Source organism: Oncorhynchus gorbuscha, linkage group LG20 (genome assembly GCF_021184085.1).
Source record: "Oncorhynchus gorbuscha isolate QuinsamMale2020 ecotype Even-year linkage group LG20, OgorEven_v1.0, whole genome shotgun sequence".
NCBI lineage: Eukaryota > Metazoa > Chordata > Actinopteri > Salmoniformes > Salmonidae > Oncorhynchus > Oncorhynchus gorbuscha.
This window is the reverse complement of record NC_060192.1, coordinates 29379863-29399128: the sequence shown is the minus strand read 5'-3', so window position 1 is coordinate 29399128 and position 19266 is coordinate 29379863. Positions and strand designations below refer to the sequence as shown.

Genomic DNA, 19266 nt, shown 5'->3' with positions numbered 1-19266 from the left:
GGACCCAGGTAGCCTACCACAGTTTAAGTTGGCAGGAGTCATCAACACCTGAAGGCTGCGAGTTTGCAAAATGAGTGGTTGAGATAAGGACAGCACAATGTTTTAAACATTTACTTCATTTTGCAGACGCTATTATCCAGAGTGACTTACAGCAGCAATTAGGGGCAGATGGAAAGAGCTTTCACCGATTCATTTCAGGGATTTGAACCAGCTACCTTTTGGGTACCACCAGATTACCTGCCTCCAACATGATTAATATCTTTTATTCTCACAGTATCTACAAAAGTTCATTGAAACAAAATGCTTTAAATTGGAATCTGTTTGAAAGTGGAAATTAGGCATTTAAACTGGGTTTCAGATTTGATAACTGCACAACATTTATTTAGGATAAATCACGATATTTTTTTACATCTCACCACATTCATAATTTTTGATCAGTTTTGAATATATTTCAAAATGATAGTTTAAAATGTAGCCTGTATTTGTGCTGCTCTCCCATTTTACAGTGTCACTGAAGCCCATATGTATAAAGGTAGAAGAAACCTGTGGAGTGGTTTCTGTAGTATGATATTACTATATTTATAATTTTATATTTTAAAATAATTACAGTATGTCTGTCTTTTAAATAGTACCACAGGATTGTCTAGTTGAGGAAATAACATCAATTGATCTTGTCATTAACAATCCACTCCCACATATTTCCTACTCAACTAGACCACACAAACAGGGCAACACTAAAAACAGGGAATGTAAAAAGACAGTGGTAGCCTACACTATCCAGTGTTGTCACACACAAACAGCCTCATCTAGTGGAGAAGCAATCTTCTGCAGTCATGAACCACATACAAATACACACAGGGATATGCATATACTGTAGGTTTACCTACTGTGAAAGCTGTGAGCAAATGATATGATGTTGAAGGGTGAATCAAGGATGAATCCATCAGAAAAGGATCAATCTATCAGATGAAGGATGAATCAATCAGATGAAGGATGAATTTAAAAAATCCTTGAACTGGAAAATTGAAATGTTCCTAACATGCGTTGTATCTTCAAACAGGAGCATAACGTTCCCATCACACTGAGATCTTCAGAGTGCCGTTGCTGCATGGAACATGGGCAGCCATTGTTGTTTTTGTCCTCAGTGTTGGTCTTTATTCTGACATAAAAAATGAACTTGTAAGTAGACTACAAAGTGAATTCAAGAAAGATATAGAAATGCAACCTAAACGGGATGTGCTTAGATATGATATGCTTAGAGACCACTTCAAAACACTTGCATACAGAGCATAATGGTCCGATTCTGACCAGGATCATTTCCTGCACTTGGATTTACTCCAACACATATACCCAGTATTCTCCTACACCTCTTACCTCCTCAAAGGTGGACATCAAACACTTCATCCCCCGGGGAGTCAGGAGCTTCCTCTGTAATGACTGGGGAGAGAGAACAAAGTCTCTCTGTGTTAAGGGCACCACATCAGCCATATTGGAGAACAGCATCGTTCAAAAGCATTTGCACTGGAAAAAAATACACACCTGTAACTATGGTAACTATGTATCTGTTCATGGTTATACCACGATGTCTACAGGTAGAAAACTAGATTCGGCCACTGAACGGACCGTAATTATAATAATTTGTACACTGTAAATTGACCACAACTAAGCCCAAAAAGAGATAGCATTTAAAAATAACAATAAGTTCATACCTTGATGACATTGAGATATGATCATGTCTCTTTTTGTATTCGTGGGAATACTTGAACATATTTCCTAAATTAAACAAATATTGAGCTGAATTCCTGGTGATTTGAGTCTTTTCTGACCAAAAAACGAGAATTCAAAAAATGCCGAGGGGACCCAAAGAAAATCACTCGTGGACTGATTTTGGCCCATGGGCCACCTATTGCTGACCCCTGATCTATGGTATAAAAGCTTATAGGCTTATGAATATGAATATATTAATGTGAGAGTGAGCCATTAATCTTTATTACTATGACAATGTTTCAAGTAGATTGGACAGGAGCAAAAGCTCATTTGTTCCAGCTACTGACATGAGATAATATGCACTAAATTGACAAAATATACCATACCTAATTGCAAAAAGCTGTAAAAAGTACTGTACCAGTCCTTGTGCTTCAAGACTACAGTAAGTTTGAAACATCCAGGTAAAGATTTGAACATTACTGAAAAGAGAGTTGAATTGGGCGGTGAGCTTGTACCTGTATGTTGTACAGTGTGTAACGGCTGAGCTATAGCAGGCAAACTGAAGGAACGGGAGTGTTGGGGAGAATGGTATTCGTGACAGGTGCTCTGTGTTCGTTTGCGGCACTCCACAGCAAGGCGGTTGCGACAATCTTTGTGGCAGCTCACCCCACAGGCTAGAATAGAGAAGAGTGGTAAGTATGGAGTTGAACCTCTTACATCTGAAAACAGACAGCATTGGCACTGCTATTGTATTGTTATATATCTAACCTTGGCTTCTTATAGGCATTGTAATATGGCTTTTGTGTTTAACTACACAATGTGACTTGGAAAGGTCTTGGAAAGGTTTTGCTTGAGGTAAGGTGAATGCTGCTTAACTTCTTACTGTGTACACTAATCAGTCTCTGTCTCATTGAGCAAGAATATCTGTTAAATAACTGAATCCGGAAATATAAATAAGCAAATAAGCAATAAAATGTTGGTCAACATTACACAACTTTGTGCGTGGGGTGCGATAGGTGTAGAATACCCAACGGAGATCATTTTATTTGTGTACCTTTACACTTGTATCTTTGTTTGTAAAATCCCCACATCTGAAAAATACAATACATCTGTTACACATCACATTTAGCATTAGAAAAAAACACAGGTTAATGGTGACTTTGTAAATTCAACTGATTGCTGAATAATCTTTTTATCCACATTTCACATGCATTCATTTCAAAGCCTTTGTCGTCAACAGTGAGCAGTTAATGAAGTCTTGTTTGTAACTGTCACTTCAGCTTTCTCAGGAGTCAACAAGAGTCAACTGCTGACATCTTGATTGTTTCAAAATGATACGTACAGAACAGACCTGAAGCGGGGCCCATAGGCTACAGTATGAAAGGAAAGCGTCCTCAGAATAACAGACTAAACGTGAGTGAGAGACAGAACGAAAGACTTGAAAAAAGGAAACAGAACTGTTGTGTTTGGGTGGAAGCCATCAGGAAATCAGGATCAGGAAGTCAGTTCTTTGTTTTGTTAAGCAATGTCACCAATAGAACCATTATCTTTCCACATCCAAAATGGTGTCCTCTAAATACCGTATTCAAAAAGATCCACTATTCTGGTCACAATATGTGCTTCCGATAATATGGGTACTTAACATAATTTGTATATACAGGTCCTCATAATAATTGGTTTACACCTAATTGTTTCATATTTATTTACTTATGATTATTTACATTTTGTTTCTAATAGCTTTTACATGTTGTACACAGTTGAAACATAGGCGTCATTGTACTTACGATGCCTTTACAGTGATGGCAAAGCATAGGCTTCATGCAGGTCTTCTCTGAAAATGTGTGGATGAACCCCATCTTGCTGTTCAGTAAAGAGCTGGCCTTGGTGAAGTAGTCGATCATCTCCTCCTGACTGATTCTGCCGTCCCTGAGAGGGTGAGGGGTCAAAGGTTGATATTACAGTAATAACAAGAGGCTCTGTGTGACTTGTGGATCTAAAGATAGTTGAAATGTTGGCCATCAATAGTTATGACTTGTCATACTCACTGATTCTTATCCAGGTCGTCAAACTTGCAGAGGTATGGGAAGTTAGTCCTAATGATCTCAAATTCCTCCTGAGTAACGTAGCCGTCTCCATCAGTGTCAAAATTCTTAAACACAGACTGAAAAAGACCTAACTGTAAGTTCTCATTGCCATCTTTTATAATTACATTTCATATTTCAAATATGTTGTATAGCCTACCTCTACCATCTTCTGTATGTGTTTACTGATGATGGTGGGGTCAGCTTTGGGCTTCACTGAAGATGCCCACTCTTCAATCATAGGTGGGCTTGGGGTAGACTGGCAAACCAAAACAAATATTTGACAATAATTAATATTTCCTCTAGATTACATACAAGCTCTGTGTCTGTTTCCCTGACATACACTCACCAATGGCCTGGCTGTGCGGGGCTCCCTCTGCAGGGACAGCTGATAGATCTCTTCCTCTGAGTGATACTGGTCCAGAGACACCTGAAAGGACCCAAACACAAACTGTTCAATCAAATGCCAACAGGTAAAACAAATCTACCAAGTCGTACAATATCAGACAACAGGGCCAGACCATGAGCAGGTTGAGCAGGTCCATGTTGGCATCAACGCTGGGTGGCATGGTCTGGATCAGCGCAAGCTCCTGGAGGATGGCATACAGCTGTTGGGTCTTGGCCAGGTTGACCTGCGTCTTCTCCCGGTCACTCCAGTCGGGCAGGGCTACGTGCACAGCAATCAGGTCCTTGAGGTGCACACCCAGGATGGGGAAACGGAAGCCTGTGCTCTCTGAGAAGCGCTGGCGGTACTGGCTGTAGTTCCCACAGGATGTCACAAGCTCCACCAGGTTGTTGAACACCTGAGGCAATAAGGACGTCACATAATGTTGGACATCACATAGCTAGAGCCAAATAATAGATCACATTTTGACGTAAATCTACATTCAAAATGTAAATGTTTAGTTGTAATTGGTAAGCAAATGTTTTCACTCTTCTAAACTAAAATAATTATGATCAAAACGGTTTACCTTGCTCACATCGTTGCTGATGTGTGACTGTGTGTCTTTGAGGCGTGAGATGGAGCTGTTACTGAGACCCCCCACCACTGCCATCAGAGTGTTGAAGTTCTGCAGCTGTAACAACCTCTACAGAGACCAGATACAAAAATATAACCCATCTTAGCCCCAACATAGCCAACAAAAAACAGCATGGAACACAAGACAGAGCAACTTCTAGAGGGAGTTTGGATTCCATTCACTGAGAAGCAGTGGCACTAATGGACTTCTCTTTATCGGAGGGATTAATCACACGGACTTGGGAGATGACTCAGTTAACTGGGACTGGACTCTTTCTGACCTGGTAGCTGACTTTTTCTGACCAGGTTGTTCAGCCTGATCTCATAGTAAGATAGCAAAGGTACATCCGGGAAACACTCAAATTAGTATGATATGTCATGTTTAATATGGTTACATAAGACAGAACACAGTTAACTTTAGCATTTTCATAAACAACTTTTCAACTACTTACTACTTTTTAGCTACTTTGCAACTAGATAGCATGTTAGCTAACCCTTCCCCTAACCTTAACTCTAAACTTAAGCATTTAGCTAACCTTCCCCTAACCCTGTAACCTTAACCCTAACCCCTATCCTTAACTCTTAGCCTAACTAACTAATGCTAGCCAGCTAGCTAATGTTAACATTAGCCACCTAGCTAACATTAGCCACAACAAATTGGAATTCGTAACATATCCTAAATATTTCAAATTCCTAGCATATTCTAACACATTAATACATACCATACAACATGTAACATCTTATTAAATTGAATGTCTTGGATATACAGTACATACAGAATAATATGAAATGCTCTTAGACCAGGTTGGTGATTATTTTCTGACCTGGTAGTTGACTCTTTCTGAGCTGGGAGCTTACTCTTTCTGATTTGGGAGTTGACCCTTTGTGACCTGGAAGTTTACTTTTTCTGACCTGGGAGTTGATTCATTGACCTGGGACTGGGAGTTGATTAATTGACCTGGGACTGGGAGTTGATTCATTGACCTGAGACTGGGAGTTGATTCATTTACCTGGGACTGGGAGTTGATTCATTGACCTGGGACTGGGAGTTGATTCATTGACCTGAGACTGGGAGTTGATTCATTTACCTGAGACTGGGAGTTGATTCATTTACCTGGGACTGGGAGTTGATTCATTTACCTGGGACTGGGAGTTGATTCCTTGACCTGGGACTGGGAGTTTATTCCTTGACCTGGGACTGGGAGTTGATTCATTGACTTGGGACTGGGAATTGATTGACTGACCTGTGCGACCCTAATAAAGTGGGAGATGACTGCAGCCCTCTGGGGGGCGGTGGGCTTGCTGAGCACCATCAGCTGGATCCACTGAGACACGCTGTTGAAGAGGGTGATGAAGCGCTCCAGGATGGGGTTATCCACTGTGCAGCCATGCATCACAAAGCTGTGGTAGTCCTGGAACTGGAGGGCAAGGGACCATTTTAAAAACCATGTCCAATATGCAAACACACAGTCTATCTTCCTTAAACCACAAATACAACAACTACTGCATAATCCAGCCAAAACCAGTCACCTTAGTGAGACCCAGAACGAAGCTGGCAAACAGAGCCACCTGCTGGCCACCCACTCACCAGTATCCTACAGAAGGACTTATACTCCATGTAGGTGAGGTGCTCTGCTAGTTCAGATGAGTCCAGGTGATCAAAGAGGAGAGACGTCTTCCTCTTCTTGAAATCAGACTGAGCTGGTTGGCTCACCTGCCTACTCCACTCATATGACGGCCTAGGGAAAATAAGAAAGGAAGCTCAACTATCAGTAGAAGTACTGCGAGAGTGGCCGAATATATATGCACTCATGCACTCTGAAAACCGTTCTACTGTATCATTGAATGCTAAGCTGTCACTGTGTCACTGTGGAGGAGACTATGCCTGCCTGGCTGGTTAGCTGCTACAATGCTTGTATGATTGCCTGGCTGAAGACAGGAGGCACTTACACACTGTCAACGTTGATGAGTGTGCTCTGGTGCTCCTCTCCCTGCTGAGCCAGCTGCTCCTTCAGCCTTCTGATCTGCTCTGCCAGCTCTGGGTTCAGGTCAAACTCTGCTGGGAACTCGCTGATCCAGTACCTTACGGTGCAGTATGGAGAGGAGAGGCGGGGTTTACAGGGACAGAGGGGTAGGACAGGAGAAGTTAGTGTTGTCATTTCTGTCTCGGAGCCAGAGAGTATGGAAATCATATACCTACATAGAGATCATATACCTACATGGAGATCATATACCTACATGGAGATCATATACCTACATGGAGATCATATACCTATATGGAGATCATATACCTACATGGAGATCATATACCTACATGGAGATCATATACCTACATGGAGATCATATACCTAAATGGAGATCATATGTCTACGTGGAGATCATATGTCTACGTGGAGATCATATACCTACATGGAGATCATATACCTACATGGAGATCATATACCTACATGGAGATCATATACCTATATGGAGATCATATACCTACATGGAGATCATATACCTACATGGAGATCATATACCTACATGGAGATCATATACCTAAATGGAGATCATATACCTACATGGAGATCATATACCTAAATGGAGATCATATGTCTACGTGGAGATCATATACCTAAAGTGGCAAGAAAAAGTATGTGAACCCTTTGGAATTACCTGGATTTCTGGATAAATTGTCATCAAATTTGATCTGATCTTCATCTAAGTCACAACGATGGACAAACATAGTGTCCTTAAACTAATAACAAACAAATGATTGTATTTTTCTTGTCTATAATGAATACATCATGTAAGCATTCACAGTCTAGGTTGGACAAACTATGTGAACCTCTAGGCTAATGACTTCTCCAAAAGCTAATTGGTGTCAGGAGTCAGCTAGTATGGAGTATGAGACGAGATTTGAGATGTTGGTTTGAGCTGCCTTGCCCTATAAAAAACACTCACAAAATTTGAGTTTGCTATTCACAGGAAGCATGGCCTGATGTGAACCATGCCGCGAACAAAAGAGATCTCAGAAGACCTAAGATTAAGATTTGTTGACTAGCATAAAGCTGGAAAGGGTTACAAAAGTTTCTCTAAAAGCCTTGATGTTCATCAGTCCACGGTAAGACAAATTGTCTATGAATGGAGAAAGTTCAGCACTGTTGCTACTCTCCCTAGGAGTGGCCATCCTGCAAAGATGACTGCAAGTGCACAGCGCAGAATGCTCAATGAGGTTAAGTAGAATCCTAGAGTGTCTGGCAAAATATTCTGTGGACAGATGAAACTACAATTGAGTTGTTTCGAAGGAACACACAACACTATGTGTGTGGAGAAAAAAGGCAAGCACACCAACATCAAAACCTCATCTCAACTGTAAAGTGTGGTGGAAGGAGCATCGTGATTCGGGGCTGCTTACCTGCCTCAGGGCCTGGACAGTTTGCTACCATCGACGGAAAAATGAATTCCCAAGTTTATAAAGACATTTTGCAGGAGAATGTTAGGCTATCTGTCCGCCAGTTGAAGCTCAACAGAAGTTGGGTGATGCAACAGGACAACAACCCAAAACACAGAAGAAAATCAACAACAGAATGGCTTCACAGAAGAAAATACTCCTTCTGGAGTGGCCCAGTCCCGATCTCAACCCGATTGAGATGCTGTGGCATGACCTCAAGAGAGCAGTTCACACCAGACATCTCATGAATATTGCTGAACTGAAACAGTTTTGTAAAGAGGAATGGTCCAAAATTCCTCCTGACTGTTGTGCAGTTCTGATCCGCAACTATAGAAAACGTTTGCTTAAGGTGGCGGAGATCTTTGTGGGCTATCCTCAGCCTTGTCTCAGGATGGTAAGTTGGTGGTTGAAGATATCCTCTAGTGGTGTGGGGGCTGTGCTTTGGCAAAGTGGGTGGGGTTATATCCTTCCTGTTTGGCCCTGTCCGGGGGTGTCCTCGGATGGGGCCACAGTGTCTCCTGTCCCCTCCTGTCTCAGCCTCCAGTATTTATGCTGCAGTAGTTTGTGTCGGGGGGCTAGGGTCAGTTTGTTATATCTGGAGTACTTCTCCTGTCCTATTCGGTGTCCTGTGTGAATCTAAGTGTGCGTTCTCTAATTCTCTCCTTCTTTCTTTCTCTCTCTCGGAGGACCTGAGCCCTAGGACCATGCCCCAGGACTACCTGACATGATGACTCCTTGCTGTCCCCAGTCCACCTGGCCATGCTGCTGCTCCAGTTTCAACTGACCTGAGCCCTAGGACCATGCCACAGGACTACCTGACATGATGACTCCTTGCTGTCCCCAGTCCACCTAGCCATGCTGCTGCTCCAGTTTCAACTGTTCTGCCTTACTATTATTCGACCATGCTGGTCATTTATGAACATTTGAACATCTTGGCCATGTTCTGTTATAATCTCTACCCGGCACGGCCAGAAGAGGATGGGCCACCCCACATATGCTCTCTCTAATTCTCTCTTTCTTTCTCTCTCTTGGAGGACCTGAGCCCTAGGACCGTGCCCCAGGACTACCTGACATGATGACTCCTTGCTGTCCCCGGTCCACCTGACTGTGCTGCTGCTCCAGTTTCAACTGTTCTGCCTTGTTATTATTCGACCATGCTGGTCATTTATGAACATTTGAACATCTTGGCCATGTTCTGTTATAATCTCCACCCGGCACAGCCAGAAGAGGACTGGCCACCCCACATAGCCTGGTTCCTCTCTAGGTTTTTTCCTAGGTTTTGGCCTTTCTAGGGAGTTTTTCCTAGCCACCGTGCTTCTACACCTGCATTGCTTGCTGTTTGGGGTTTTAGGCTGGGTTTCTGTACATCACTTTGAGATATCAGCTGATGTACAAAGGGCTATATAAATACATTTGATTTGATTTGAGTTTTTTGTTGTCAGAGGGTCAACCAGTTATTAAATCCAAGGGTTCACATACTTTTTCCAACCTGCAGAGGGAATGTTTACACGGTGTGTTCAATAGTTACATGAAAACGTGTAATTGTTTGTGTGTTATTAGTTTAAGCAGACTGTGTTTCTCTATTGTTGTGACCTAGATGAAGATCAGATCAAATTGTATGACCAATTCATGCAGAAATCCAGATATTTCCAAAGGGTTCACATACTTTTTCTTGCCACTGTACATGGAGATTATATACCTACACGGAGATCATATGCCTCCACATTGCTTACAGGGAAATCATATACTGTACCTACAGTGTGTTAATGTTGACAGACAAGCACAGAATCTAGCTCACGACTAAGACCTATAGTAGTTCTTCCTCTGTGGCTCCATGATTTTCTATGCTGTATTCACTCACTTGATAAGATTGCAGATTTGTGACCTGAGTTCAGGCAGACAGTTTTCCTCCAGCGACCTGTTGTGTGGTTAAGGAACAAAATTCCACCAAAAGCATTTGAAACACCTGGTCTAGTAAACCTTAGGCCCATCACTAGAGAGCAGTAGTGTGTCATTCATCTGAAAGGATACTTGCTGGAGAGTTTCTTGGCCAGGTCAGTAGAGGAGAGGTACCATGGATGCATCATGAGAAACATCCGGACCAGAGACTCATCATTCAGCCTGCCTTCATAATCTACCAGGAGACGAGATACCGAGATACATGGATGAGCTTCACTGTACGAAACAAAAGCTTCCACATATTATGTAAATAATTTATATATAGGCAACTACTGCAGTTGTACAATCAAACAACAATGCAAACGTTATCTAAGCATGTACTGTCTGCCTCTATCTACACCAGAAGAGAGTCAACGGGAGAGTAATCCTGACCAAATGCTTTGATGCAGGCCTCCGTAAGATCATCGACTGTAGCCGACTGATCTAATTTGATAGACTTCATCCTCCTCTGGTTCTCTCTCCAACAGTCCTCTCTGTTCTCTCCTCCGTTGACACATACACAGTGAGACTGTGATGAGGTGTGGGATTAAGAAGAATGTCTGTGTTCTCTATTCTGTTGGGCAACCTTCCAACAGAGTCCTCTGATGAGTCTGTTAGTCCTCAGGCAGGCAGCTACCCTGCTCCAGTCAACAAGCCAAGAAAGTCTCTTCCTCTTTATGAAAGCTTTTAGTTTGTGTGCTTCCTGCCCCACCTTAAAACAAGAACATTGGTATAGTCATGAAAACCCCCAAAACCCAGTTGAGAGTTGGCCTTTAGCAATTCAGTATTCAATTGTTTGCTTACTGATGATAATACAAACGAAACATTTTTGTGACACAGGAACCTGCAATATGGCAAAACTAATTCACCCTCCACATACACTGTCTATCTGATTATTAATGATGAAAGGAAAAGATCATCCAAACGATTACCCATCAGACATTGTGTTGGTGGCTGTTTTCCCAGATATCAAATACGTCAACAGTTATCTCAAACACAATTAGAGATTGCACTGTTTTGCACTCGTAAATTGAGTTTAAAAACATCGACTGATTTTATAATTTAATAATTTATTAGATACAGTACATGAGTCATTAAGAAATGACACCACTACCAGTCTACCAAACTATGTTATATCATACTAATAAAAAAGGTCTTACCCTCTTGAATTGACCAGAGCAGTATTGTCATAAGATGTGGAAAATCACAAGACTACGAAAGGTGTCTGAACCCCTCCATTGCTTCGTCAAAGCAGTTTGTCTAACTAAGTGACAGTTATATATCCCTTCAGTTGCCTTTTGCTCTCAGTTTCCTTTTTGCTGTGCATTTTAGTGCGGTCACATTTCCTCTTTACAGAACGTGCCCCAAAGTGTCAACCAGTCCTTCTAAATGAAATGCACTTTCACACTCAAGGCAGTGCTGTTGGTAGTGTGATTTTAATAAAGCATTATTAAGGGTACTTAGTCAGATGAAATAACAAAGCACTTACATGTTGTAATGGAAATGATATTTGGTTTGACCATTTAAAATACATAAAGAAGCCACACCAGGCAACAAATACATGATCCACAACGACAGAGAATTATATACTGTAGAAAAAAAGTTAAAAGATGTCTGTCTGTCTATCATGCTCTACACGCACGCATGCACGCACACACACACACACAGTTGCTCTGAGGTAGCAGATCCCTGACTTCATATACAGTGCCTTCAGAAAGTATTCACACCCCTTGACTTATTCCCCAAGAAATTGTGTTACAGCCTGAATTTAAAATGGATCAAATTTAGATTTTTCTTTGTCACTGGCCAAATGAGAAGCTGAAATGTCTTGAGTCAATAGGTATTCATCCACTTTGTTACTGAAAGCCTAAATAAGATCAGGTGTAAAAATGGATTTAACAAGTCACATAATAAGTTTAACATGATTTTTGAATGACTACCTCATCTCTGTACCCAACACATACAATTATCTGTAAGGTCCCTCATCTCTGTACCCAACACATACAATTATCTGTAAGGTCCCTCAGTTGAGCAGTGAATTTCAAATACAGATTCAACCACAAAAACAAGGGAGGTGTTTCAATGCCTTGCAAAGAAGGGCACCTATTGTTAGATGGGTAAACATTTGAAAAAACAGTATGGCAAGTGGTACCGGAGTCCCAAGTCTTTACACCCAAGCCGTAAGACTCCTGAACAGGTAACCAAATGGTTACGCAGACTATTTGCATTGTGTGCCCCCCAACCCCTCTTTTATGCTGCTGCTACTCTCTGTTTATCTTATATGCATAGTTACTTTAACTATACATTCATGTACATACTACCTAAATGGCCCAACCAACCAGTGCTCCAGCACATTGGCTAACCGGGTTATCTGCATTGTGTCCCACCACCCGCCAACCCCTCTTTTACTCTTATGCTACTCACAGTTCCTCATATATGCATAGTCAGTTTAACGATACCTACATGTACATACTACCTCAATAAGCCTGACTAACAGGTGTCTATATATATCCTTGCTACTCTTTATTCAAATGTATTTTTACTGTTGTTTTATTTTTTAACTTACCTACACACACAGACACACATACCTTTATATCCGCACCATTGGTTAGAGCCTTTAAGTAAGCATTTCACCGTAAGGTCTACCCACACCTGTTGTATACGTGACAAATAAACTTTGATTTGATCTTTTTCACCTGTCTTGTGATTGTCTCCACTCCCTCCAGGTGTCGCTTATTTCCCTGGTGTATATATCCCTGTGTTCCTGGTCTCTCTGTGCCAGTTCGTCTTGTATAACTTTCAAGTCAACCAGCGTTTTTCCCGTGTTCCTGCCTCTATTCTCTTTTGCTAGTCCTCCCAGTTTTTGACCCTTGCCTGTTCTGGACTCTGTACCCGCCTGCCCTAACCATTCTGCCTGCCCTGACCTCGAGCCTGCCTGCCACTCTGTACCCGCCTGCCCTAACCATTCTGCCTGCCCTGACCTCGAGCCTGCCTGCCACTCTGTACCCGCCTGCCCTAACCATTCTGCCTGCCCTGACCTCGAGCCTGCCTGCCACTCTGTACCCGCCTGCCCTAACCATTCTGCCTGCCCTGACCTCGAGCCTGCCTGCCACTCTGTACCCGCCTGTCCTAACCATTCTGCCTGCCCTGACCTCGAGCCTGCCTGCCACTCTGTACCTGCCTGCCCTAACCATTCTGCCTGTCCTGACCTCGAGCCTGCCTGCCACTCTGTATCTCCTGGACTCTGAACTGGTTTTGACCTTTTTCCTGTTCACGACCCTTCTCTTGTCTACCCCTTTTGGATTGTTTAATAAATATCAAGACTCAAACCATCTGCCTCCCGGGTCTGCATCTGCGTCTCGCCTTGTGCCCTTATACCATAAGGTTAATGGTGATTTTAAAACAGTTACAGAGTTCAATGGCTGTGATAGGAGAAAACTGAGGATGGATCAACAACATTGTAGTTACTCCACAATACTAACCTAAATGAGGTGTGTGAAAAGAAGGAAGCCTGTACATAATACACATTTTTTAAAACATGCATCCAGATTGCAAAAAGGCACTAAAGTAATAATGCAAAAAATGTGGCAAAGAAATTCACATTTTGCTTTGAATACAAAGTGTTATGTTTGGGGCAAATCCAATACAACACACTCTCCATATTTTCAAGCATAGTGGTGGCTGCATCATGTTATGGGTATGCTTATAATCATTAAGGACTGGGTATCAGGTTTCAGGTTTGACCCAGATGCAGACAGTGTCGAAGAAAAAAATGTTTATCTCTAGTACAGGGGCAGGCCAATTACAGGTTAACGGCAGGCGGAGATCAGTAAGTGACAGGTCAACGGCAGGCGGAGATCAGTAAGTGACAGGTCAACGGCAGGCGGAGATCAGTAAGTGACAGGTCAACGGCAGGCGGAGAGGTCGGAGATCAGTAAGTGACAGGTCAACGGCAGGCGGAGATCAGTAAGTGACAGGTCAACGGCAGGCGGAGATCAGTAAGTGACAGGTCAACGGCAGGCGGAGATCAGTAAGTGACAGGTCAACGGCAGGCGGAGATCAGTAAGTGACAGGTCAACGGCAGGCGGAGATCAGTAAGTGACAGGTCAACGGCAGGCGGAGATCAGTAAGTGACAGGTCAACGGCAGGCGGAGATCAGTAAGTGACAGGTCAACGGCAGGCGGAGATCAGTAAGTGACAGGTCAACGGCAGGCGGAGATCAGTAAGTGACAGGTCAACGGCAGGCGGAGATCAGTAAGTGACAGGTCAACGGCAGGCGGAGATCAGTAAGTGACAGGTCAACGGCAGGCGGAGATCAGTAAGTGACAGGTCAACGGCAGGCGGAGATCAGTAAGTGACAGGTCAACGGCAGGCGGAGATCAGTAAGTGACAGGTCAACGGCAGGCGGAGATCAGTAAGTGACAGGTCAACGGCAGGCGGAGATCAGTAAGTGACAGGTCAACGGCAGGCGGAGATCAGTAAGTGACAGGTCAACGGCAGGCGGAGATCAGTAAGTGACAGGTCAACGGCAGGCGGAGATCAGTAAGTGACAGGTCAACGGCAGGCGGAGATCAGTAGGCAGTGACAGGTCAACGCAGCAGGCGGAGATCAGTAAGTGACAGGTCAACGGCAGGCGGAGATCAGTAAGTGACAGGTCAACGGCAGGCGGAGATCAGTAAGTGACAGGTCAACGGCAGGCGGAGATCAGTAAGTGACAGGTCAACGGCAGGCGGAGATCAGTAAGTGACAGGTCAACAGCAGGTGGAGATCCAGAGTGGTTGCAAAAGGTCCAGAACGGCAGGCAGTCTCAGGGTCAAGGCAGGCAGTCTCAGGGTCAGGGCAGGCAGTCTCAGGGTCAGGGCAGGCAGTCTCAGGGTCAGGGCAGGCAGTCTCAGGGTCAAGGCAGGCAGTCTCAGGGTCAGGGCAGGCAGTCTCAGGGTCAGGGCAGGCAGTCTCAGGGTCAGGGCAAGCAGTCTCAGGGTCAGGGCAAGCAGTCTCAGGGTCAAGGCAGGCAGTCTCAGGGTCAGGGCAGGCAGTCTCAGGGTCAGGGCAGGCAGTCTCAGGGTCAGGGCAGGCAGTCTCAGGGTCAAGGCAGGCAGTCTCAGGGTCAGGGCAGGCAGAACGGTCAAAACCGGGAAGGACTAGAAAACAGGAGCAAGAACAGACAGGAGCAGGGGAACAAACGCTGGTAGGTTTCACGAAACAAAACGAACTGGCAACAGACAAACAGAGAACACAGGTATAAATACACTGGGGATAATGGGGAAGATGGGCAACACCTGGAAGGGGGTGGAGACAGGCACAAAGGCAGGTGAAACAGATCAGGGTGTGACACTGGGGAGTTTTTCAGGATACAAAAATAAACTGAATGGAGCTAAGCACAAGCAAAATCCTAGAGGAAAACCTGGGTCAGTCTGCTTTCCACCAGACACTGGGAGTGTTGAGGTTACTGTAAACGTTGATATTGTTTGATTGGTCAATGGTGGTTGGTTTTGGGTTGAAATGTTACACCTTCAGATGTTATAAATGGAATGAAAAACTTTTGTTCTCTCTCTGATCCTGTATCCAGTCCATGGAGGAAGTCTAGATTATCAATTCTAATTTCCTGGGCTTCTAGGCTTCTAGCTTAGTAATCATCTCTTTGTTCATGTTTTGTCCTGGAAGTTAACCTTAGGATCTATTTGCCTAGAAGTATGCTTTGTAATGGTTGATAATGCTTTGTAACTTAAGCTTTATGCCTGGTATGTGAATTAATTCATTTTACAATGTTAATTAAATATCTGCCTTTCATATAGACAATTCTCAGACCAATTATTGCTAGTCAACGTCAGCTCATTGCCCCCTGCTTGCTTATATATTTTAATTATCTTTATGGAGTCAGGTTAACATTTTAATAGGCTAATTGCTTAGTCTCATTGCGAGTCACATGTGAGGTATTTATAATGTCATATATGTCAAATATGAAAGCCCACTACACATTTAATATACAGCAATTCCAGATGAGCTGTTGTACTCAGAGGCTCTCAAACAGACAGTAACTGAGCACAAGCTGTCAGGCTCTAGGTTTCTGTTCCATCTGTCCAGGCCAAGGGGTCATTTCCTATGACCCTACTATGACCCATGACCCTACCCTACTGATGTAGGCATGACAACTATAGTATAGGGACATGCAATGTTCTGTATAATTATTCTTTCTGTATAATTCTATGTAATTGTAGCTGGTTTACATCCCAGTCTTCACTGGGATCAATGTCAAAGGAAAGAGGGTTTTGATTCCTGGAAGTCAATGGAGTAGAACATGTACTGCATTCTTTCATGTTATCAATGACAAGGAATGCAATTTCAATTTGAGAAATGCAATCATGTTTTTTGTTGTAAGTAGGCTTATATTTGTAAAAAAATCAAATAAAATAAAAAGGATTACTTACTACGACTGTGATAATGTGGTTGTCTCATCAAGCGGTCTTAAGATGAATGCACTAACCGTAAGTCGCTTTGGAATAAGAGCATCTGCTACATGACGAACACATATATGTAATGTGACCTACCATTCCCTGCCAGTGCCTCTACCGGACCTTTCAAAAAATAAAACAATGGAATGTAACATTTACTGTTTATTTAACTAGGCAAGTCAGTTAAGAACAAATTCTTATTTACAATGACGGCCTATACCGGCCAAACCCGGACCAATTGTGCGCCGCCCTATGGGACTCTAGCACTGAGATGCAGTGCCTTAGACCACTGAGCCACTGCATTTCCTAGCTCATCCAGATTCACTCTTCACCTTTCTATGTAAATACATATGCCAACATATGCATATGACAACGATGGTCAATGTAAATTTCAAGTGTGTTGTGTTGAGTTGTTGGAAATATGGAATGTTTGGCTCATGTGACCTACCGATCCCTGCCAGCACCTCTCTATCAGACCTAACCCTCGCTTTCTGTTCTTTGTTACATTTCTGCCCTTTTCGTGAAGTACTGTAATCTTCTGTTTTCAGACAGCATTAGAATTGTTTCATTGTTTCAGAGTTTCAGTTTTTCTATTAGTTTTCATTATGAAACAGCTTCTACAGTAAGTAAACTCACTGCAGGGACAAGACGCAGTAATGATTACACCATCCTAATGCAGAAAGGTCACTGAAACAAATATTGCCCTTCTCTTAAAGCTGTGGGAGTGTTTTGTTTGTGTCAGGCTTCAAGTGTTGTCTACTGGCTCCTGACATTAACCAGACATGCCTTCCAAATATCATGGCCTTTGGGACTGGGTCACAGCTGCTATTAATGAATCAGGCCTTTATGATAGCGCCAAAGACAGTACAGTATGAAGATAGGCAGAAACTGCTTCTCCAATAGAAATCCCAGATCACACTTGTAGGCGATGTCATGGTTAAGTCGGTTAGCTAAGCTCATGTGTAGAAACACGTCATCGGGTCTAATGGTTGTCTCGCACCAAACTGTGCATGTGCAGGCCATCAAATCAAAGTTACTCCTTCAATACAAAGTTGTTTTTGATGAAAATTAAAAGTTTGTCTCTTCCACGAGTAATGACATGTCCCATGAGTAATAACATGTAATAACACGTTCCACGAGTAATAACATGTAATAACATGTTCCATGAGTAATAACATGTTCCACAAGTAATAACATGTAATAACATGTTCCACGAGTAATACCATGTAATAACACGTTCCACGAGTAATAATAATAATATAATATATGCCATTTAGCAGACGCTTTTATCCAAAGCGACTTACAGTCATGTGTGCATACATTCTACGTATGGGTGGTCCCGGGGATCGAACCCACTACCCTGGCGTTACAAGCGCCATGCTCTACCAACTGAGCTACAGAAGGAGTAATAACATTTAATAACATGTTCCATGAGTAATAACATGTTCCATAAGTAATAACATGTTCCATGAGTAATAACATGTTCCATGAGTAATAACATATAATAACATGTTCCATGAGTAATAACACATTCCACGAGTAATAACATTTAATAACATGTTCCATGAGTAATAACATGTTCCATAAGTAATAACATGTTCCACGAGTAATACCATATAATAACACGTTCCACGAGTAATAACATTTAATAACATGTTCCATGAGTAATAACATGTTCCATAAGTAATAACATGTTCCATGAGTAATAACATGTTCCATGAGTAATAACATGTAATAACATGTTCCATGAATAATAACATGTTCCACGAGTAATAACATGTTCCATGAGTAATAACATGTTCCAATTAACCACTAATGAATAATTTTTCGCTTCTCGCAAACCCCAAACCTCAACCATCCAAACCCCGGCCATCCAGGACCTCTATGTTCGGTGGTGTGAAAGGAAAGCCCGGAAAAGTCATACACTGTTCTGTCTGCTTCTGCACAGCAAGCAGTTCCGGTGCATCAGGTCTGACAACAACAGGCTCCTGAACAGCTTCTATCTCCCTTGATGTAAGACTGCTAAATAGCTAACAAAATAGCTAACGAAATAGCTAACAAAATAGCTAACGAAATAGCTAACAAAATAGTTACATGTACTATCTGAGTTGTCCTTTGTATTTTATTCTTATTTGTGCACTGTCTATGTACACTCACAGGGTCCTACACACTCACACACACTGCCACACCAACACACACACAAACACTCATTCCATCATCTGCTCACTCACAATAATATGCACATACATTTAAAGTGACTCTACACACACGCACCCCCACTCACATACAAGCTGCTGCTAATCTGTTTGTCTTATATTGTGTTGCCTAGTCACCTTACCCTTATATTCCTGCACATTGTAAATATGGTACTGGAACTGACCATGTATATAATATGCTGACTTACTTCATTGTGTTCTTATTATTACTTATTTTTATATCTCGTGTGTTTTTGTTCTAACTTGTTATATTTACTATTACATCGTTATTGATTACTGCATTGTTGTGTTTAGAGCTGCAAGAAAGGCATTTCACTGTACTTGTGCACGTGACATTAAAAACTTTGTCTGTTTCGCAAGTGTTTCCGGAAGTCTGGTGATGTTTCGCCTCTGGGTTTAGAAACTCTGTGGTTGTAGAGAG

General features: G+C 42.5%; 1 protein-coding gene across 1 annotated transcript; it reads right to left on the bottom strand.

Moving 5' to 3' along the window:
• Positions 1 to 1374: 1374 nt before the first annotated feature.
• rasgrp2 (RAS guanyl releasing protein 2 (calcium and DAG-regulated)) lies at positions 1375 to 11496 on the bottom strand. The gene is made up of 16 exons (XM_046317637.1): positions 11338 to 11496; positions 10571 to 10889; positions 10271 to 10373; positions 10101 to 10157; positions 6757 to 6888; positions 6395 to 6545; positions 6051 to 6224; positions 4760 to 4876; positions 4310 to 4591; positions 4138 to 4218; positions 3949 to 4047; positions 3753 to 3868; positions 3492 to 3633; positions 2762 to 2798; positions 2223 to 2381; positions 1375 to 1437 (listed from the first exon to the last, which is right to left on the bottom strand). The coding sequence occupies exons 2-16, from the start codon at positions 10638 to 10640 to the stop codon at positions 1379 to 1381; spliced, it is 1779 nt and encodes a 592-aa protein (XP_046173593.1). The 5' UTR covers positions 10641 to 10889; positions 11338 to 11496; the 3' UTR covers positions 1375 to 1378.
• Positions 11497 to 19266: the final 7770 nt, after the last annotated feature.

What these genes read in the sequence shown, in the direction of transcription:
- rasgrp2 (XM_046317637.1), bottom strand. Translation starts at nt 10,640, where the DNA reads ATGAAGTCTATCAAATTAGATCAGTCGGCTACAGTCGATGATCTTACG. An exon ending in AGTCCTTCTGTAGGATACTG is followed by an intron (nt 6,225 to 6,394) that starts GTGAGTGGGTGG and finishes CTTGCCCTCCAG; the next exon opens with TTCCAGGACTACCACAGCTT. An exon ending in CCCGCACAGCCAGGCCATTG is followed by an intron (nt 4,048 to 4,137) that starts GTGAGTGTATGT and finishes TTGGTTTGCCAG; the next exon opens with TCTACCCCAAGCCCACCTAT.